Genomic DNA, 24,199 nt, shown 5'->3' with positions numbered 1-24,199 from the left:
GCTCTGAATTCAAAAATTCACTTCTCTGACCTGACAGGCATTTTTTTAATCTATATGTATTAATTATTACTGGAGAAATATTATATGCAGGGACAATTCATAAGAAACATTACATTTTATTATTGGGCATGGACACAGAGAAAACATAATGGCAAGAACATAAAAATACAAGCACTTCATTGGACACATCAGAAAGAATATGTGTCATGAGGTGCGCACTACCATTCAAGATGGCACTACTCCTAAGAAGAGTCCATTGCAAATGTGAGGGGTAAATGAGTTGATAGTGACATTATCCAAACAGTGTGTTTTCAAAGATGAGAGTAATTACTTGCTGTTGTAGATGAGTGCATGAAATGTTTAAAAAATGTATTCAAATCTGAATATCCAAGCTGAAATTGGAAATGTCTTCAAGAGTTCGCGAATTCAGCATGACTTGAGTGCGGTTGTGTTTTCCGGAAGATCTGGCAAAAGATTCGCTAAAACATGTAAGTAACTATTTCAACCAGTTTAATTGTGTTACAAATCAATATTTGCGAGTCCCAAATTGTTGCTTTTTGAAATTTCAAAGAAATTTGCGTTTAAGTAGAGTAAACTGATTTTTAAATTTTCCGATAACTCCCTCTACCGCCATTTTGTCAGCTACGGTGGTTGCGCGAAAACTTTGTGAAGGTTTAAGTGCTGAACAAGTTCATTGAATCTTGCAATTATTAAAGGTTAGTGCTATTGGAAACTTCAGAATGGTTTCATTTGCAACATATTTTATGAATTTTTTTTGTTTTGTTTCGAAATGATTTATTGATTGTTTGAGACCTCAATTTTAATCAGGATAGTATATGAAATTATAAATAATTTTGATCACTATAAAGTCTGAAATTTCATTTAGCATAAACCTGTAAAAATATTCGTCAACTTCAACAGATTAATTTTAAATTGTCTTTTATATGAAATATCGTCTGCTTATTTTTTCAATTGTTTATCATTTTACTGTGTAGAAATTGAACGATATATGAAAAAAAAAATTTATATTTTGGGCTATATTAATTTCTCTTAAAGACATGTAACATTAGAGAAGAATTTTTTTTTCATTAATGTTGCTTTTGGAAAAAAACCCAGTTTTTTTAAATTGTCCAAGTTTTATTCTTCGTTGTTCTGCGATTCGAAATTACAACAAACTTAATTTAATCTCAAGATGCAGTCAAAGTTGATTAATAGTTTTTTTATTCTATCTATCCCATATTTTGTCACTTTTGCTGACGAAGTCGGCACTTTTAGTTTCAACGAATTCTATTTTCAGTTCTTCTAATTCAGTTTGGTTGTACAGAATTTCTATAAACTAATCTTTCAAAACATTAATATTTTATTCACTAGTCGGTTTGGTAAATAGAAATATATCGAAATCAGTTATATCAAATCTGATGCTGAGTTGCATTTTTTTTTCACCCAATACAAAGACTAAAAAATTTTTTTCTAAATACAAAAACTGGAAAATTTGCTTATCAAATAGAATAAGCGTGATTTGTTTATATTGTATTCATATATTTGCTTTTGCTCAATAATAAAAAATAAAAAAAATTCAAACGTTCTTGATTTGATCGTCAATTTCAGAAACAAAGTTTACGTAGGGATCTCTAATAGTGATCCGAATCTTAGAGATTTCGAGGCCGTGGTGACCTGCTGGTTAAGGTCCGGGCATGAGAACAGGAAGATTTCAGATTCGAGACTTCTTTCTAGAAACGCCGTGTAAGCAAGTTTGGTGCACTTTACATTCTTCGGGGCCAAACGCCTTCCCGCCGGGATGGGGTAGTAGTTTCGAGAGGGGGTGCCAATTCTAGTATCATCCTCGTCTCTTGACAGCTGTCAAAAATTACGAAATCCGTCCCAAGATAGCCCTAGTGTTGCTTTAAAAAGTGTGGCGTAAATATAACTAAACAAATCTTGGAGATTTCGAGATTAGCGAAATATATTGATTTAATAAAGTAAATGAACAAAAAAATTTTCATTTTGATATTAAGACTCGGGAGAATGAGAGCGTAAATAACTTTTTCAGTCATATGCAACCAATTCATTCATTTATTTTTAGCTTCTTTCTAATGGGATTTTGGGCATCTTCCATACCTGCACCACCCTAGTTACACCACTGTACTTGAAAGCTATGATAATTTACCCTCTGCACTCGGAAAAGTAATTCGACGCATAATTATTCATTTAATACAAGGACTTCTTTATTGATCCGAAAAATATATATAATTGATTTAAGTTGAATTTCCCCGAAAAATCAGTCTACGCTTTCTTATCACTCTGTAGATACTTTTAACAATCAAAATTAAAATGTCAAAATGATGCACCTTCTTGAATGATGCTTGAGAGGAGACATCCGAGTGGAAAGAACTGCTATTTTTACTTTTAAATATAAATATATTGGGTGTAAATGTGACTTAAAAATATTGGTGGTAAAAATTAATAATTATTCTAAAGGAAACTAAAGTTTAATACACAATCTACTTGTATATTTTTGTTATACATCCATAGCATTTGAATGGATAAGATTTTATATTATTCAAATTAGTAAATTATACTAATTTCCTTTGACTACTAGATACTACACCAGAAATATTGTTTGTGTTTATTTTCAATTAAATCTCTTATGTATAACTTGATGTCCATGATCTTAAGAAAGATATTTTCTGATTGTGAAAATCATCCAAGTCGTTTTATTTTAGTAGCCTTACACCTGTTCAGTTCGTTGTGTGTGTATATATATATATAATATGAACTATCTTAATGGTGTCATTATTGTACTATAAGAAAAATAGGAGTATGCAATTCATTTATCTTCAAACTTTCGCGACTCTGTGACTTATCTTTCAAATGTAAACGCCACGGTATTGAACAGAATTCTTCATCCTCAACTTTCAACAAAGGAAAAAAAATCTGTAATTAATTATTTGATGAAATAATGTAAACGGTTTGGATTTCAGGGCAACAATGTAATAAATTTTTTAAAAATTAAATAAAAATAGCAATTTTTTTTAAAAAAAATCCTACAGTTACGGAAAATCTGTAGGATTATTAAATTGTATAATTAAAAAGATAACATTTTAAAATTTTGATGAAGTATGAAAAAAAAATTTTGTGCAATAACATTTTCGGCAATTATATCGGAAAAACTCCAATATTTCGCTTATTATAAATTAAAGATGTAATTAAAATTTCAGAAAACCATTCAGTTTTATTCCTTAAGATTTCTGTACAGATAATCCAAAACATGTCTGTGCCAAATGTGGTAACTCTAAATTAAACGGTTCATCTTTTTGAGTGCCAACACACACACCTATTTTCTCTTTTATTATTAGTTATTAAACGCACTTGTCATTTCTTGTATCTTAAATAAGGTTATTTATAATGAGGATACTTGACACAAAATTAAAAATACCTAAAAGATGTATAAGAATTTTAGTTAGTTATGCATATTTCAGAATGCATACAAATAGCAGATTAACGTTTGTATTTTTAGCACCCATCAGAAATGTAGTCTGAAAAAGGAGGACAGCCGTGAGGCATTTGGTGCATTTACTTTATATTCCTCTCAATTTAAAAAATCATGATAAAAATAATTTTATTTCCACTAAGGAATATATTAATTTTGTGTGAATTAAAACTCCAAAGGGGTTAAATTTTAATAAAAGAATTTAAAAATTATTTTTGTATTGAAATCGTAACAATAAGCCTTGAAGTACATCTCATATCTTTGATACAGAATGGTCAGAATTAGCTTTTACTCGAATCCTTAAAATACTCCATAAAATTCTAATAAATGAAACAATTCGATGTTCTTAAGAAATGCAGGATGTTGTGAATACATATTTCATCTATACTTATATAAAGCTCAATGTGTGTGTGTTGGCTCTCTACAGGGCAGATCGTTGGACCTACAGCTACGAAATTTGGCACATGCATACCTTGGAGATCGGGAATGTGCACCTGAGGTCCCGTTTTTTGAATTTTTAATTAGAATTTTAGTTATTAATTAAACTAACTTTCCTGCCAAAAACTCTTCATTTCCCCACCGCCAAATGAGTAAGGCTTTAGTTTTTTTTCCGCACGCTAACGAGGATAGGCTAAACATATTTTCGGCCGATTATTTCAAACGATTCTGTTTATTTTCTTAGAGTTTGATGCATTTAAAACTAAGCATTGTTAATTAATTGATCTGTTCATGATGAATCTGAGAAAATTTGTAAGAAACTTCATTAGATATTACATAAATTAAGAAAGATATTCTTTAGTGCCCATAAGGTTTAAATACTCAGCGACTCTGTTTTCAGTACTCATATTAAAAATATGCTTCGTTTCAGTAAAAAATGTTCTTATATAAACTGCAAATTAATCATTTCCACTTTAGTTTAAATTCTACGGGAGCTAACAGAAAATTATAGATACATATTACGTTATGGCTGAAGGCCTTTATAATAATATGGATGAATCATATGACTATCAAAATTTGAAGCTTTAAAATATTTTGATGAAGAAGCTTTTAAAATAGAAGTTACATAAAATATTTAATTATTAAAATTTTAGCGAGCATTAAGATTGGCGAACAGGCTGGTTGCCAAAGGCGGCTAGTTAAGAAATAAATTGAATGAAATAAATAACTAATAAAGAAAGAATAATTAAATAAGTTAATTTATCTTAAATTCTCAGAAAAAAAATTTCTTGTTATTTTGTTGAGTATTAATTTTTATCTATATCGTTTTGACTCAGAGAATGATTGCCGGAAGTTTTTTTTCTGCGGAATTAGTTGTCATGAGCAGCATTAAAAAAAAATTACAACAGTCAGCATTATCATTATTTTTTCTTTATCTTAAAATTGCAGATTGGCAACCAGAATGTTTCGTGTGGTTCATTTTCGTGTTAGGTTGTCCGAGTAGTCAATTACCTAATATCAAGTTTTTTTTAATTAAATTTTACAATATTATTTCTCTATTGTTTTGCAAGTACCTTTTCAGTTTTAATTTTTTTATTATTAACAAATGATTAATATCTTCGTGTGAAGTGAACTTTTATTAAAAAGTTTGTCTTTGATCGTAAGATAAACACCTCACCTGCATGCATTAAGGGTAGCTATATGAAAGAAACATCTATTATATATCATTTTTAGACTTGTTTTTAATTAAAGAAGACAGTTTTTCATATAGAATTATTTTAGAAATAATTATATCAATAGCATTTTTTTAAGTTCAATCATTTCCCATCTACAATAGCTCTAAACTTTACTTCTATGTTGAAGTATTTCTGTGTTTAAAAAGATTTTTTAAATCAAACGTTGTCAAATCTTTTGTGTCTAAAAATGTTATTAAATCTGCTATTTAAAACTAAAAATTTCGATGAAAAAAAAATGATTAGAAAGTTCATAGTATTCTCCTTACGTTCAATGAGTATCCTTCACTTACTTCTTAAATAATTGATAATTTACTCCATAGATGGCAGCACAAAAAGGCATGTTAGAAGAATAAAAGCTTCACACAAAAAGGTGCACTCTTAACTTTTATCTGCTTTTTTCCTATGTTTTTACAGTTAACACATTTTGGAAAATGTATTAACTGTAAAGGATTAAAGAGAAGGAGAAAAAAAACTAAGAAGGGAAGTATTAATTCTTACAATAAAAAGGAAAGCATGAATGACTTCAATGTTATGTATGATACTATAATCTGATTCAACTTTTAACAGTAAAATCTGTATTAAGAAAGCTTAAGTATTTAGTTAAGTATTAGTTAGTTAAGTTTAGAGGGGGGTTCATTATTGGCTCAAAATGTCTTGAAATTATAGGAAAGTACTGGGTGGAATTTTACTTTTTAACCTGCACATGAGAAACACAGACAATAATTCCACATCTCACACTTCAATACCACACCAATGCTAATCTTTCAGTCTTTGTTTATATTAACCCCTTTGCCTTCAACAACGAGTCTGACTCGCGCATCCAATTATTGATTTTTTTAAAATTTTAAATCGAAATTAAGTAAGAGTATTAAGTATTTTAAAATGCAATAGTCACTTAAAAAAGGATTCAATATTTCAAATGCCCATATATTATTATAGGAATTTGGACACATATAATCATAAATATTCAAATAGGATGCGTCATCTCATTAGAATGTTTGGTAAATTCGTAGATGGAGGGGTTAAATTTTCTAGTATAAAATGGCTGAAGTGCTGATGACTAAAGATCTGCATGTACCTGACCTCTACAATGCACACTTCGTATCTTGAAAAACATCTTTTAATTCCAAAATTTGCGCTACTTCACATTTTCTGTCCTTTTAATACATCCCAGCATTTTGTTATGCCCTGTATTCTTTGCTTTAAAAACTTATTTGAGAAAAAGAGAAATCGAGAAAAAAAATCTGTTCAAATTAAAATAAATTTTATGATGTATAAATCAGGCAACATAATTATGCTTTGTGAAAAAAATATGAATAAATGCACTTTGCAATAAACAAAAAACATTAACATAAAATATCATCTTAGTTCTTTTAAAAAGAAAAGCACCTCTTTAAATTTTGAACCTGCTCTCCGAAATATCGTAGCATGGTAACGTTTTCGGATTGATTAGTCTCTCTCTCTCACTTATAAGTGGTTTAATGAATTATAAGTTATAAATTTTTTTTTCTGTTATTTATTCGTACGTTACACGAAATTAGATACATTAAATAATGTATGCAATTTTGCTTTGGGAGTAAATTATTAGGCTACTCCGGCGCTTTCCATCCGGAGCCTTCTGTTGCTATCTACACAAGTAAGGCAAGGCTTAAATCATTTATAAAAGATGACGCTCAACAGCGCCATCTGGTGGAACAGAAATATGTAATAAGTCGTTGCATCAAATTTTACATTCTTTGCATAATTTTTATTATGTGCAGTTGACAGTCTAAGACATATTCTGTGTTAAGGATATAATCTAAAAAAGGTTATATATATATATATATATTTCTACTACTTATTATTTCTACTGTTCGCTTGAATTTGTTAACAATTTTTTTTATCTTAAATTATGTCTTTTTTTATTTTTTGTTTCTAATTTTTCTTGAATTGAAAATTTATTTTACGATTTAAAGTAAAATTTAGGTTAAGGTTAGGTTAAAATTTAGATTTAAATTCATTTGATTGTTTATTTTATTTAAATTAATCTGCCTTTAATCTTCCGACTGCGTAATTCTTTAAAATCACTATTTAGATGCGTTGTTTGCCAATAAGTTCAAATATTTTTCAAACAAAGTGAACCGATACTATATGTTACACGATAATATTATTTTAATGATCTTATAAAAATCTGTAATCGTAAGAGAAAATAACACTCTAAACTATGAAAAACGAGGGATGCAATAGAAAATGGACTGATTGCTAACCCGCGGAAATCGCGAGATAAGCAGCTAAAGTGTTAAATTATATTATTCGTCCCACGTTGTAAATGCGGCATCATTTTTAGTTCAATATTTTGGAAATAGTGGCAGGAGATTGCTTTTTTTTAGATTGGATTTAAATTTGCTACTAATAAACTCTGTAGTTTGAGATAATAGATCTGAAGTAACAAATTACAATCATTTTTCCAAACTGAAATCAATTGGATGGATCAGAATTTCATTCACTGATTTTAAAATAAACTGTGCTTGCCATTACTTTATGAAAATGTATTGATGTGTTTCAATTCATTTCAAAATTTACATATCTTTTTTTTTATTATTGTTTGTTTGTTTCATATTCTAAAGGCGCAATATGACAAAAGATTTTTCATTTACTTCCTGGTGTTCTAGGGTTTTCAAATTTTGAGCTCTTATATTCTCGATTAAAATGCACTGTTTTGGTAATTGCAAGACTTAATAATCAATTGACAAATTTAATTTCATTTTGATTCCATAAACGAATGAATTTATTTTTAAAAAAAAGTTATCCCAGGCTTCTGTAATATCAGTAATGAGCTATAAATTAATGATTGGAAAGTAGATACTATTAAAATATTTTTTTTTGTTTTTTCAGTGGTTAAATGTTCTGATGTCACATGTAGATTATCAGTAATCAAGTAACTACAGTTATCATAACAGATTGAGCCATCAGTTACAGATTGATAGCATACATGACAGATTGATAAATTGCAGTTTTAATGTAAAAAAAAGTTTTATTTGTAAACACTAAAAAATCATTGTGTTAATTCATGTGAGTTATGAAACTTCGATAGATGACAAGTTTTTATATTTGTATTTATTAATATTGCGATATACATTAATTAGAATCGCGCTTTAAATTTTTTTTTTGTTATAATTATTCAATATACAACAGTGGCCATTCAAAATATATCATTTACAGTTTTCAAGAATTTATCATTATAAATTCAATTGGGCCAAATAATACTTTCGAAGAGAATGGATCGGTTTTTAACAAAAAATATTTCATGGCCATTTTTACTGTTGTGTCATTAAGTGACTTGCATTGACCTCTGTCGCAAAACATGATAAAAACTGGGTTTGGTGTTTTTACTGACACTATTTTTTTACACATGTGTATGTTTAGGTTTTTTATTTCCAAATATCTCTGTGAATAATAAAGATAAATGTGTGTGAAAAAGATTGCTAGACCTAAAGATACCAAATCTGGCATAGATATAGCTTAGAAGATTAGATATAACTAAAATTTGGCATAGATATACTTTAGATATACACCTCGGAGAGAACTTATTTGAGATTTTAATCATAATTTTTATTTATTAAAGATTACTCAAAATACTGGTGTTTTTGCGATTACTCCGGGAATGTTTTACCATAAAACACTATCGTACAATTTTTACACTATTTGCACCATACTTTAAAATTTAAAAATATTATATAAGAAAATTCAAATCAATATTATATTAAATAAAATTTAAAAACTGTCCTTTCACAGATGTCAATATAATTGTCTTGTATATTTTTCTAAATTTCGGCAAATTTTAAAAACATTCTTTTGCTAATTCGCAATAATAGATAATATGTTGTTGAAATGAAATTAATTTTTTTTCAGTTAAAATCAGGCAATTAAATTATTGCGTGATTTTCTTTTCATTTCTGAAAGCTAAGTAAGAACGATTCAATTTAATATCTGTGTGATTTACATAAAAAATAAGAGAGTGAGGTTTACAGATTATCCAGACAATCGCGGAATACTCCTTTTATTAGGATGTCTCATACCCACAATGAGTATAACAAATGTAAGGCCATTAAAAGAATACGGATTTAATGTCTGCTTCAATTTATTACTTAAAAATTTCAAATTGTATGGACTCTTGAATTTTTAGATATGTATGAGAGGTATAATTGAAAGTAAAGGCCACCAATGTTCTCAATCAAATTATCTGGTCACCAGCGGTGACTAGTGTTTTATAAATTATATAAATATACTAGATTTGAGAAATTTTTTAATTCGGTCTAATGCATTTGACAAAGGTAATTTTTTCAACCTCAAAAATAGCGGAGAAATTAAACAAAAAAAAAAAAAAGCGGAAAACAAAATTATCGGATAGAGTTAGGGACTGGTGAAAAACACTATGAATTCTTTTGTGAGCTCTTTCAAAAATCGACAGACAGAGGTGTTATTTACAAGTCTTAAATTTAGGGTTCTGTTACTTCGATTCATGTTATGAAAACGTTGGAAAATAATTTCTAGAAGATAGGGTAATTCTATAAAAGAAAAGGGGGAGAGTGAAAAAAAAGAAAGAAAGGAAACTGCGCATTCCAGAGAATACAGGAAGTTTTTATCCTTTTTTGAAGTCATTCGAATATTAATCGGGAGAAAAATATTTCCATGACTACATTTTTAATTTGAACCGGTTGTCAACTGTAACCTTGTAACAGCAGCTAATTTCTAAACCGATAGAATTAAGCATCTACTTCGAGTTGGAAAAAGCTCTAAATGACATAAAGAATTTTTTTTACTAATTTTTTTGATAAAGTGATATTATATATAATATTACTGATCGAATGACGATGAGTTTTTATATAATCCCGATACTATTAGTCATTTTCTGGAAAATATTTTTGATATAATATCATTTTATTCTCCGTTTGAAACTGGTCGAGTTATGCAATTTTAAATTTCATTCTTTAAATCAACCAACAGGTGTCTCGAACAAGCAACGGTCGTTTAGTATACTCGAGCTGACCAACGGGTCCAACTGTTATCTAGGCGACTATTGAAATAGACTAAAACTATTTAAATAGGGGATTTTCAAATTTTCATAAATCTTCCAATTTGAGCCACAGAATAATGGAACTTTTTTCGTTAAAATGTGAGTATTAATTTGTTTTTAAATATGCGACCGACAGAAATAGAGGACTACACAAAAAGTCAGATATTTTGTACATTTTTCATAAATAATTTATTGACCCAAGCAACATAAAAAGGATTTTATTTTTTATTTTAAACATTTTTACAATTGAAACTATATACCTATCCGTGATGGCTTAAAAATTAGTTATTAAGTGGTAATTAAATTGAATACCCTGCTTAATAAGTTTAAATATAATATTATAGCATACTAACTCTTTAATCTTATACAATTTCATTTTTAATTAAAATGAGTATACCAGTTGCACCAAACGATTTTTAAATCTCGCAAGTTCTCGAAAATTTAAATTGAATCAAATGATTTTTAAATGTTAATGAAAGTTACATTTTTCCATAAATAATCAATGGTTTTAAACTAATATAATATTTAATTATATTAGTTTAGTTAAATGATTGTTAATATCTATGATGTGACAGTTAAATGATTTAAAATATCTACAGTTTTCTCTCCAATAGGACTAGCAGCATCAAACATAAATTAATTTCTTCTTTTAATGGAAACACAATTTTTGATTAATACAAAATAATTATTGGTTCTGCCTTATTTACTTAATATTTAAGGAATATTCTCTAAAAGAAGTACTTATGAGCAAGATTTGGTTAATTTGGATTTCTATGACATTCAAACTTTTTTCAAATTTAATTTTTATTTAAATAGATTTGTTCCATGTTGCTGTGAATACACATAATTACAAACAATAATTGCAACTTGAACTAAAGTTTCCATTCGTTCTCTGGCATCCCATTTTTCGAATCTCGCAATTGCTGAGAGAAATCTCTTATTTGAAATAAGTTACATTACAAAAAGGAAAATATTTCATTCAGTTTTATTTTGATCTTTATACAAATGATCCAATAAAGAAAAATACAATTACAGAAGGACATCAGCATCCTTCTGAAAGTATGGAAGGAATATTTATACAAAATATCAACATTTCTTCAATTTATTAGCAAAAATAAATTAATTCTAGTTTGAAAAGAATGCAAAAATATAAGATGTGATGCACGCTTATGAATGATTGCATAGTAATACTGTCCTGCATTATGTGCTAAACATTGTTTACTAACACATCTTGACTTCATCTTCAAGGGGAAGTCTTCTTTTTCTCTGTATATTGAGCAGAAATTACACAATCATTTCTGAACACATGAAGTTCACATCAGAAAAATATATTTTTTAAACTCTAAAGCACAGTTCAATCTTTTTTCCTTAGAAAACTCTGATTCTTAACATATTCGACAATAGATGGCAGCACCAAACTTGAAGCGAAAGTTCTATTCTCTAAGTATTGTTATTTCATTTTTTATACTCACACAATTTCTTTTTATGAAACAAACTCATCATTTCGAAATAAAATCTTTCGACACCTATTACTGCAAGTCATATAACTTACATGCAGTAACTGCATTAACTCAGCAAAACACAAATGCTGTATAATTGCTTTTTCTATTCGAAGATAAGTTAATATAATATGTTTGGTAAAGAGGTAGTAAGAAATAAGGTTTAAAGCCATTCTTAAAAAATAACTCCAACGAACGAAACAATATCATTTTTTAAATACAATGATTCATTGTGAAATTTAAATAAAATTGATTTTAAATCAAAAAACTGTAGCTGATAAAACTCAGGTTTTAAATTTAATAAAAATGTTCCATATTATTTTCGATTATAACTTCTTTTAAAGTTTTTTTACTTAATACTTTTATGATTAACATTGTAAAACTTATGTGTTTCATTTTGATATATTTTAATATGAAAATTTCAATAAAAATTAATGTATTTTTTTTATTAAAAATTAAATTCCTGAAAGGAGTTTCTTTCCTTTTATTTATCTTATAAAGGGAATTTTTTACCACTCCCTTAAAATAATATGAAGGAAATGAAATCAGTTTAAGCTATAATCTAAGAAATATTTATATTTGAACAAAAATTAAGGATTCAGATAATAACAAATATGAATTTGATTAGGAATATCACTGTCTAAAATAGAATTTGAGACAGTGATATTACTAATTAGAATAACTTCTCGCTGCTATTTTAATTGGTTTATAATAGGATATGGTGTTTTTTTTTCTCTCCCATGAATACAAACATATGTGCCTTCATATGCATCATTTGGCTTCCAAAAGAGATTATAATTAATATCTTTAGATATGTAAAAACTTAAAAATTTCAATCACTTTTAAAGTTTAAGAATTTTTGTTATCGAATTCCGCTTTTGTATTTTGCATTTGAACATGACTCCAGTTATTATTTTATTTATTTATTTATTTATGGATTTTATAATTTATTTATTTTATAGTTTTATTTGATTAATTTTTTTAATTTTAATTTTTGGTTTTGGTTTTTATTTGTAGCAATAAACTTAATTTATTAAAATTTAGTTTTTACTTCGTTTTAGTTTCCGATAAAAATTATATTTTTTGCAAAGAGTTTGCTTTAAAATTATTTTGTAGTTAGTTTTTCTTTCATCTTTTTAGATGATACATTTTATTTTGGTAATATGAGTATGATAAATATATTTGGTAATATAATTTTATTTTGGTAATATTTATGAGTTGATCTAATTAGCAAGTAGCACTGGATTATAAAACATTTAAGAAAACGATTATCTACTTTGTTTAGTAGGTTATCCACTTTTAGGTATTTCTAGGGTAACTTAATACTTTCATTTGTTTTACAGAGCCTATGTGTTTGAACTTATTCAAATTAAATTCACGTTTCTTTTAATTTCAGAACATTTTTTTTAGGAATTATTTTTTATGTATTCAGATTTACAATTAGAAAAGACTCAAATAAAAAAAACAGTCTAAATATTTCCATATTTGATTCCTTAACTCACAAACTCATAGTTAACTTAACTCATCAACTTTGAATTTGAGAAATTATTATATCATATTGGATATTTTTGTATTTTTTAAGCATTTTGTTTAAAAGCACTTAATGAAAAATAATGAATCGAGAATAATTTGAAAATTTTTTTGAACTTTATTCTTTTAGTGTAATATTTTATTTCAGTTTTTTATAAGTTTCGCTACTTAGTAACTACTTAAATTAAGATTAAATTCAAATAAATAAAAATATCTGGTTTTTAAATTTAGAAAAAAAAAAGGAAGGGCAAAATTTGCCGCCGTACCTGGTCACCCGGATTGGACTGGGCTTGTTACCTGGATCGGATTAAGTTTTATCTGCAAATCTTAATCCAATCCAGGTGACAAATGGGTGAATTAATTAAAAGGTCAACACTTGCAGTGATTGAAATATTATCAAATTATAAAAATAATCAATATAGATGTAAAACTATGGAGGTCATCCATCCCCTTCGCATATTAGATGACGACTATCAAAAACTGTAAGAAAAAAATTTGAAAATAATAAAAATGACGAAAGGAAACAATGTTGTCTATCATCAATGATAAGGTTTCCAAAGAAGAAAAAACACTTTTCCCTTCGGAAAAAAGCACGAGAGGAACAAAATCTTTCCTCTCATCAAACGATCCTGTATCATTCATTCGAGGTATTTTTTTTTTTTTTTTTTATCATGGCTTATGTGTTACAGTTAATTGACGATAAAGTCATGACTTTCTTCGCTTGAGATCACGCTTTCAGTTCTCTTGAGATGAGTTCATTTCGCCTCAGCTCGAGTGAGACGGACACGTGAATCACTCGGGAGAGAAGCGACGCGTGTGACGTTTGTTTGGAACTGGCCATTCAGGAACGGAACACACAACAATGACGTCACGTCCTTGGGGAGATCGAGGAACTGAAAGAAGAAAACATCAGGAATTTGTAGTTATAGTTTGTTACTTTTCTCCATGATAAAAGAATAGAATGTTAAAAAATAATTGTTTTTTAGATACATAAAATGTAACACGTAGGAACTAAAAATAAAAAAAGCTTTGGGGCTTCTCAAAGGAATTTTAAATCAGTTTCCTCTTGAGTTTTAATAAAATGGTATTAAAATTCAAAGTAGGTAATTTTTTTCAAAATAAAAATTCAACTTTATTTACTTTATAAAATAGGTGGAATTTTTGAAGAATGCCTTTAAAAAAATTCATTAATTTAATTTTTAATCTTTATTAATGAGTCAGCTAATCAATAAGAATTCTAAAAATAAAACTAAAGGAAGAAATAGCGAATATATCTTTGATTTCATAAAGAGTTTCATTTATAAATGATTATATATTAGGAACAAGAGATTATAATTCCTTTTTCACTTTAAATTAAATAATTTTTAACATGCTGTTATGCGATACAAATAATATAGGTATGTAGGTGTTAACAAAATAATATTGCATTTGTAATAAGAATGAAATATCTAGTGAGAAGGAAATAAGCGGAAGCGATTATAGTGATTTCAGAAGTTTTTTTTAAGGAACTAAAGATCCTGTTCGTTTATTTTTATACAGAACATCTTACCGAATCAATTCTTTTTTTGAACATCGATGATGATAATTTTTTTAAGCTAATATCTTATTGTTTTCTGAAGTGATTATTTAACTTAAAAACTAAAATCGGGCAATTGATTTTACTACTTTTCAAACAAAATGACCGAGAATGATTGTATAGAATCATACTTTGCAAATTACTTATTTGGTTCTTTTGTTATGCACACAAAAAATCTATTTTTGTGAGAATTTAAGTTGTTCTGCCAAAGGTGATGAAATAGCTTCTACATATCATTGATTCCTTTAAGAGTGTTTTGATCTAGTCAATAATTTCTTACATTTTTCTTTCAAGCTGTGCAAGTGTCAGTATTAAATTCTAGGTACACACTTGAATAAATGAATTCTAGATGCTTTTACTCAGTTAGGAGAGCAGAAACGTTTGTATCAAAGAAATTAATACAAATAATAAAACTACTCTAGCTGATGAAAAATGGAAAATATCAATACAAGTTTTAATTTGTATGAATCAAATAATTAATATACCTGAATCATTTTATTCCTTACACACACACACACAAAAAAAAAAATGGTGCAGATGTTACTAAATGACGTAAGGATTTCACTTCTCCCACAGAATCAATTTATCTATTATCTAAAGACATGATATTGTTATGAATCCGACATATTGTTTCTCTGCGCAGTAAGTTTCCTGGTAAGGAAGATAGTTTTACGGATAGTTCTGATGGATGCCGCAACAATCACTCCGAGCTTGGCGATAAATTTGGCGACCATTTGATGAAGAATTTTGAGATAAAAATGAAAGACCGTGAATATTCGGAAATCTTATGGTACTTCCCTTATAACTCGAGTTCCGGCATTTGTTCTAGAAGTTCCTGCGTCCTATCACGAAAAATATAAAAAATCGAGAGACAGGGCTGAAGAGTCAGTCAATGCTCAAGTACGGAAAGAGAGAATTGAGTTGAGCTCAATCGAGTAGTTGAGTGAAATTTCTCCAGCGATTTCTCTTTGAGTTCTCTATGCTTTTGGGGTTGTTTAATAGTGGTTTGCTGATTATGGGCTGTTCATTTCAGCAAGTGTTGCTTTCTGGACGTGTTTTGTGTTGAATAAGGTATCGCATTCTTTACTGAGCCGGTTGGACTTTTTATCATACAGCTACTGATTAGGATTTTTCCATAATATTTAATGTCACTCATTATCCGATTATTTCATGCCATTAAAATATCATTATTCAAAGAAAGATAATAGACAACTCGATGAAAATCATGAATGATCACAGATCTTATGTTTTAACCCTTTAACTATGTAGTTTCCTCTGCTGTTTAATTAAATAGCATTCCCTATTTTGAAAAATTTAAATTGTTTAAGGATTTTACGTACTTGTTTCCTCTGTGGCCGTCTTAGTTTATTAGTCGAAAAAGTTATTTAATGTAAGAATGACGCTTGAGTATTCCCACAAGAGGTTAATGTTTTGGAAAAAGAGAAAAGTTCTCCTGCTTTTTAAATAGAATTTCCGCTTTAAATTATTTTAGGAGTTAGTACCCTCCTATAATATAAGAAAACTTATATTTGTTGTAATTTTAATATTATTACTTCTAATAAATTCTAAATTTTGTAATATTCTTGAAAACTTCTACTATATACCTATTGGAATTTCATTATTAAAACGAAAAAAAAAATTGTACTTTTATTCAAGATGTGATGCACGCCATTCACAATATGCAGAGACTATCTGTACTCTAGAATAATTGGAAATACTAAACGTAGCTGTGCATTTTTGATGGTAAAATACATATATAAAAAAGGTGCTTTTTCAGTAATCTACCTACACGTTTAGTTTTTTCTTCTTCGTCTTCTCCCTCTCTCTCTTTCTCTTTAAGTGTCAAGATTATGCAATGCATTATGCATAGTAATTATCAACGAATAATATATTGCACATGACTAGTGCCGATGCTATATCAGGTTTCAACCACTAATAAAACGAAAAAAGAAAAAAAGATCTGAAAATTTCTTTCTCTTTTTAACGTCCGAACGTGATCGTCACAGAACGAAGAAGAAAAGCGCCGATTTGTTCTTATAATTGAATGAATTCTTTTTCCCTGGAACCGGTCATGCTAAATAGCAATACAGGCACAAGCAGAAATGGAAGCCGGCTTATCGGAAACGGATTCATCACCTTGTTCAATCTGCCTAGCGTCACGTGACGCCGCATGCGAAGATATCGCCCAGGGGATGTCCCAAAGAAACCACAAGGCACGAGACGTCCGAAAGGGCCCTGCCTCACGCGCGGATTCGCTAAAAGACGAGAGGCTACTGATAAGCTGCATACTTTCGTTTTCTTTTGCTACTTTTTTTGTTTTGATTTGAATACCAAATGTAACTCGAAGAGAAAATTTTATGGCGTCAAAGAGTTGGTTGTGAAATCGTAGAATTTGTTGAATTTGCATATTGTATATATGGGACAAGAGGTGCTTATAAAATTATAAAATAAACATCGAGTTAAAATCCAGTATATTTCGAAAATTTTACTACTGTGGTAATAAATAATGCCTAAAAAATCAGAAATATTTCAATTTTTAACCCTTTATGGTCATATGTTTACTCTCGACCACCAACTCTTTTTTTACCGTTCAATTTGCTGTATGTCTAAATAAAATTTGGGGAGGGTGCATCTTGGAGATAATTTTTTAAATTGTAATTTAAATTTTAATTAATTAAAATTTATACCTTCAAATTAAAAATTATACATTAATATTAAAGATTTTAGCGTTTTTTCCCCAATAATTTCTAAAATTATTTCTAAACAAAAATTTTGCGTCGTCTTAATATTCAAAAATTATCTTTTCAAAGATATTAATATTTTTGCCTTTAATAATAATTATTATTATTATTATTATTGATACATAAGCTCATTTAAAAATAATTCGTGTTGAAATAAAACTCAGTCTTCATTGTTGCTACTAATATTTTATCCTTGTTTTTTTTTAATTTTTTGCATACGTGTTGTAGAGAAAGTATAGTAATCACCCAAAAATTCAAACTCGAGATTTTGACGTTTTAGTTTTTGTCATCATTTAGTTTGATGTCAAGTTTTAGATCTCCCCGAGTTAAAAAAATATATATATATCTTTTTAGGAAATGTCCGTCTGTCTATGATAAGATAACTCATAAACGCTTTGAGCTAGACGGATGAAATTTGATATGGGGTCATTATATTAAATTTGTGAATTTCTATCAAATTTTGAGCGGAATTTATGCAGAGGAAATCTGTCTGTACTGCTGTTTCATTATAAGTTAACACGATAACTACAAAACAAAGAGAGCTAAATGGATAAAATTCGGTTAAAATTCATTTTTAACATCTATGGTGTAAACACTTATCAAATATTGAACAAATTCCAATGAGGGCTTGACCATCTGTTGTTTATATGTTTCAAAATCATATAAACGTGGTAAATCAGAAACACGCTGACTTAACCATACTAAATTTTGTATGTGATTTTATGACTGCAATTGTCGTTTTGCGCCAAATTTTTATTTCAGTCGTTTGAGAAAAATTGTCTTAAAACTCAAATTCGATTTTCGGATACTATCAACCATATGCCAAGGTTTCATTGCCAAATAACTCGCCAAGAGTCACAGGATGGATTCTGAAAAAAAATAACGCCAAATTTTCGTGCCAAAATTAATATTTCGTAACTATTGTACGCCAATGCCATGCAAGGTGTTAACTCAGATAATATCTTTATTAGAGAGTATGCGAGAAAATTTCGGTGAGACAACTCCCGCTGGTTTTGTTTATTTTAGATAAGAGAGATAAGAAGGTTCGACTTATTTTCCCATACTGAGCTAGTTACAGTATGCGGCCTGTTTTTATTAAAATTTTTGACATTTTATTGTATCTACAATTAAGATTTAACCCTTTCTAGGGCCGTGGGAAGTATGCTTCCCACCAAATTTTTCAATCTTTGTATGAAATTATGTAGGTTGGCATCAGTTCTGACAAATTTTTTTAGTAAGTCAGAAATTTAGATGCTTCAGTTCTTTATCTCAGACAAAATGATGTGTTTTGATTTGTTACTTAATTATTAATTAACCAAATTAATGAATGAATCAAATTAAATTTATCTAATAAGCTAAATGAATCCCTTTTCTTATTCTAATGTCAAGCCTAAAAATATTTTAACATAATATGACTGGAAAAAAATGGTCCTTTAAAGGGTTAATTTCATAGTTAACATCTGATATTGGACCATCCATCTAATTAGATGACCCCTTCTTTGCTATCTTTTAAATATAGTAGAAAGAGATCATCTAATTAGATAGATGGTTCGGTAGAATTAAATAATAAGTATGGTCCATAGGTGAGTCACGTGGTAGTCAACATATTATACAACGACAAAAATTTTTATAAAGTGTGCCCTTATTGAAATACTACTGCTCTTTCTTGATATATAATTGGTTCTATAAATATGTAGACAGGAAAAAGCAGAACAAAACGAACAGAAAATACAGAGTTTCTTAAATAGTAGTAAAAATTATATGTCTATCAAAATATGAAGTTTAAAAATATTTAGTTGTAATTTTTAGCATTTATTAATCCCGGCGAACCAAATAGTCGCCGAAGTCGGCTAGTAACAAATACGTACCATTGTGCTTTTTCTGGGTTGACGCAGCTGAGGGAGTTGAGGTCGAAGAGTTGTCCCGTGGGACATTTGAGGAGAGAGGGCTTGTATTCCCTGCACAACCAGAACCGAGTGCAGTCCAGGGCGTTGGGATAGAGACCACGAGGCTGAGGACATCGGAAAGTTGCCTCTGTAACAGAAATAAAAATAATTTCGATAAGTATTAAAATATCAGTCTCCAAAAAAGAAATTAGCGCTGGAAGTGAAAATTGAAAATAATAATAATAATTGTATATTTGCGAATGAGGACAATTCTATTGATTCAATTCATTAAATTTGTCACTAAGTATATAGGTCTCTATTTCTTTCTCTATTCCTTTCTTTTTTTTTTTCACTTATTTTTCAACACTTTATTTATTTTGCATTTGATTGCATTTAGTCAGGAGAAATTTTTTGTTAGCGATAGTATCAATTCTAGAATTTTTCCAGACTCATAAGAGAACAATATTATTTCATTTCTTAATATTGCAAACTTGAATTTATTGTTTTTTTAAAGTGAAGCTTAAGAATAAAAATGTGATATAGTAATTAACCTCTTCGTCGTCCGTAACGCGTCTAGTGCGTTCAAGTGAAACTTCTGCAAGGCGGCCCTAGCGCTCTTCAAGCGTTTTTCTACATTTTAAAACTTTTAAACGTTTAAAATGCTTTGTAAATATTTACTTGTTTGAGTTTTTAGTTTTGTTTTTGGAAAATAAGTTTTAAATTAAGTTGGAAAATAAGTTACGAAAGGGTTAAAAACGTTTAATAATTAACTGTACAATATTTTGGTAAACAAAGCACCAATCATGATATTATCTATTTAATAAATAACGGATACTTGAATAATAAGCGTAATTAACAAACAAATTAATTGTAACAGAAAAGTAAAAAAAAAATGGATTGCCTCAAAAATATTCAATTCCTATTCAATAATGCACATTAGGTATATCACTAAACTTTTTTTTTTGAAAAAAAAAAGTGAAATTTATGAATTGGAAAAACTCGTCTAGTGATTCTTAAAATTAACATTTTGTACTTCAGCTTAACTTGCCCTTTGATTTTTTTTTTTTTTTTAATGCTTCATATTCAGCTCACTTTTCTATTTTATTTAGATGCATTCTATGTAATGCTCACTCAATGTTCTATGTAATGTTCACTCAGACAGGTTCTGTTCTTTTTTTAGAACTTAATAAAGACCGAAGCTTCGAAAATCAGGCAGTGCTGAAAACGCATTTTGGCAATGGCGGGTAAATGGATTTTCTTTATCAAAAAATGAATACTTAAAAAATAAAAAGGAAAAAAAATATATATATGAGAAAAAGTATCGAAAAACCACACATCAGTAATATAAAATTCGATTTTTTTTATCGCTTGATCAACCAGCTGGCTTAGAAAAAACATTTTGCCACTTATAGAAAGCTTTTTCTCAGGAGAAGTTCTCGAAAAATACAATAAAATAAATAAAAATGGATTTTTGCGATGCCAGACATGAGTTTAAACGATTAAACACAAAGCAAGAACTAGTTTAAAGGTATTTTACACACATTTTAATGCATTTTACAGATTTTTTTGACATTTTTTACTGAGAACTTGTTTTTATTAACTTCTAGATAATTCCATGCTTGTTCTCAAATGAATTTTAATCCTTTCCAAACATTATTATATTTTTGTTTAAATTATATAAAATGGTAAAAACAGTATTGATGAATATAAAAACAGTATATATTTCCCTCATGCTGGCCTATTAATGTGTTTCCCCGCTGATTTGACTGCTTAATAAACATATTTTTTGTGGCGAAAACATGTATAAAAATGCATCGTTCGAAATTGATGAATGTATTTTTAAGATAAACACCAAAATAATAATAAAAAAATAAGAAAATGCAAATTTGAAACTTATACATAATTATAAGATGGGAGATTTTCAAAGTGGGCTTTGATACTTTTTTAAATTTTATCTAGAACATTGAAAAAATGATTTAAAAATGATTATGAACTGGCTGAATTTATTATTTTGATGAACAAGTGTTTTGGTTAGTGACGTGACAAGTGACTCTTTTTATGAATAATTTTTAATTAATTTTCTTTAAAACATCATAAATCTATTTTAAAACGTATGTTCTTTCTGGAACTTATAATTCATTTCTATATTACTTTACAGATAATATAAAAGTATTTATTATTCCAAAAAAATTCATAGTTTTGAATTTTTATTGACCTTAATTTGTTCCATGTTTGTATATATAGACTAATTTTCATTCATTTTTTTACGCACTCGAGTTTGAAATTTTACAAAGTTGTGTATTCTTGATTAAAATACGCTCTTTCAATATTTTCAGTGCTTAACTCTCTGTTGATTGATTTTAATTTAGTTTTAGTTCCATATGAATGATATTATTTGTTAATAAATTTGAGAAAAATTGATTGCATAGTTCTATAATATTTAAAATGATGAACTGCATTTTAAAGATAAAAAAAAATGACTAACATAAACAAATTGCTTTTTACAGCCCATTTAAAAGCGCTTTAAAGAGTTTTTATTTAATTTATTATAAAATATGTCTATGTCAAGCATTAAATTGCTTTTTTGCAAAGAAAATTTTCCATTTATTTATTTGCCCATGTAGGTTGGTGCAATATTTTTTTTAAAAAAAATATTTGTGATGAAAATATTTTTTTAATATCTTTGCCATTTGTTCTTTACTAAGCAATATTTGAAATCGTTTAGTGAAATAATTTTTCCTAAAATTAATTAATTCAGATTTATTTATAAAAAAAATTATAACCATCTTTCGTTACCTAATTATTAAAAAAGTTATTAAAAGTTAATGTTCTTATCCATTTTCCATCCTTTTCTTCCAGTTCAAAATTCTACTACATATATTTCCGAGAATTCATTTTGGAGTTTTGTATAAAATCGGCTGACGAAATCTATGCAGATGGTAATAATTATGGAAGAGGGTTACTGACTTTGTAACAAAATAAACAAATGTAACAATAGAATAATTTTTTTTTTCATAAAACTATGTACAAAAAAATATTAAAAGAACAAGATTTTTTTTCTCTCTTCTGATCAGCATATGTCAATTGCAGAGTCAAGAAACTGCAGGTTCACGAATGGAGTGACAACCGGTGCCATCAACTGAATGATTTGCACATCAACAGAATCGTGGAACAGACAGCCACGCCAATCAAAAACAAAATTATAGAACAGAAGATTAGACGAAATCAGAGTGGTCGTAACTTACCTGGGGATATGGGCTGTTCGTACTGCCTTTCTTGCCCTGAAAAGCAAAAAGAAGACAATAATAAGAATCTTTAATAACAATAAAGACGCTTCATAATGATTTCATGGCCTGCCAATTTTTTTTCTTCTTCTTTTTATGATTCTGTCAATGACGGAAATTAGGTAGGATAATTTCAGAATTAGCCGATGGTAGAAAAGCAAAGATAAAGATTATTAAGCTTCTTTTATTTGTTAATAATAAAGGCAATTTTTTGCTCCAAAATTCAATAGAATGGAATTATTATCTTAAAAAATGAACGAATTTTATTTACGCTTTTTAGGTTCGAATATTAATTGCAAAAATCGGCTACAATAGCGTTATTTGTACAGAATATATTATTTTCTTTGAAGAAAGTCCGGAATCTTCAAATATATTCAGAAGGCTATAAGAAAAAAAAATGGAGAATACTACAGAGATCTTTCAAAAGAATTTTATTTTCAAAATAATTACTGTTGAGAGACATGTAATGCAGCATCCTGGTATTCAAAATTATATAATTTGTGTGTCAGTTTGAAAAGAGAAAAATTATAATTTATTATAAAAAAATTTTCTTTCGAGTGTTCAGTTATATTATTTTAGTAAAATTTATTTCATTAGGACATCGGTAATCGCAAATCTAAAATTGAAGATACTAACCATTTCATTAATAATATAAAAAAGCAATTCTTAATTTTTGTAATATCACCAATTTTAATCACAAAAAATGTGTGAATCATAAAACCAACTATCTCTTAATTAAAAATAATTTACAAAATACATTTTGTCAGATAGCCAGATCCAGAAAGGTACTATTAACCATAATGTATTTAAAATAGCATTTAATTGAATGAGTATTAAAAATGGCTGACTGAAAGCTTTTAATAAAATTTAAATCGGCAACCTAGCTTTATGGAGAGAATAGTAAATGCCAATCGTTAATTACATGAGAAGATTGGAATATTTTCAAAGATACTTTGGCAACATTAAGAAAATTTCAAAGAGACCAGCCAGTAATCGTTTAAGCTATTCAAATCCATTTTTGTATTCTTCCCTTTATTTCGCCAGCTATTTAGTAAAAATAAAAGAAGTAAATCATCCAAATAATATCAGATGTTTGCTCCATGAATTAAGTTTAAATTTCTTCTTTATTAATGAATTAAAAAATGATAATAAATCTTGATTGATTGTACTTCATTATGAGGTTTTAAAAAATTCAGCTAGCCTTGCAAAGATTCAACAAATGTCAGAATATTAATGAATTTTTGAATTATTTAACAAAAGACAGTTGAAAATTTCATTAATTGTAAGGATATTGCTCTTTTGTATGAAATAACTGAAATTGTTTCATTGTGTAGACCAAGTTTCTTTCATTCTTTGATCAAGCTTGTAAGATAAAAAAAATTCAATGAATTTCATAAAAGCACGACTTATTGAACTAATTATTATAATATTGTTTGTAATTTTCAAAATAATTAATTTCGCCAA

At 28.1% G+C, this 24,199-nt stretch overlaps 2 protein-coding genes across 3 annotated transcripts in view; one reads left to right on the top strand and one right to left on the bottom strand.

Moving 5' to 3' along the window:
• Positions 1–285: 285 nt before the first annotated feature.
• LOC129988358 (uncharacterized) lies at positions 286–22,940 on the top strand. 2 transcript variants are annotated; one of them, XR_008785646.1, is made up of 3 exons: positions 286–488; positions 20,632–20,695; positions 22,311–22,940. XR_008785646.1 is itself a non-coding variant. In XM_056096563.1 (2 exons), the coding sequence occupies exons 1-2, from the start codon at positions 368–370 to the stop codon at positions 22,768–22,770; spliced, it is 366 nt and encodes a 121-aa protein (XP_055952538.1). In that variant the 5' UTR covers positions 286–367; the 3' UTR covers positions 22,771–22,940. The 2 variants fall into 2 exon arrangements, 1 of the variants encoding a protein (XP_055952538.1); XM_056096563.1 differs by lacking the exon at positions 20,632–20,695 and having other exon boundaries at positions 22,526–22,940.
• Positions 11,189–24,199, bottom strand: part of LOC129988357 (chondroitin proteoglycan-2-like) — a 74,506-nt gene continuing 61,495 nt past the window's right edge. The window contains exons 4-6 of the mRNA XM_056096562.1: positions 22,697–22,732; positions 19,434–19,599; positions 11,189–14,141 (exon numbers count right to left, since the gene is read on the bottom strand). Coding sequence (XP_055952537.1) covers positions 14,117–14,141; positions 19,434–19,599; positions 22,697–22,732 — 227 coding nt within the window. The 3' untranslated portion in view covers positions 11,189–14,116. The remainder of the gene's footprint in view (positions 14,142–19,433; positions 19,600–22,696; positions 22,733–24,199) is intronic.

Source organism: Argiope bruennichi, chromosome 10 (genome assembly GCF_947563725.1).
Source record: "Argiope bruennichi chromosome 10, qqArgBrue1.1, whole genome shotgun sequence".
Taxonomy (NCBI): Eukaryota; Metazoa; Arthropoda; class Arachnida; order Araneae; family Araneidae; genus Argiope; species Argiope bruennichi.
This window is presented reverse-complemented; position numbering and strand designations above follow the sequence as displayed.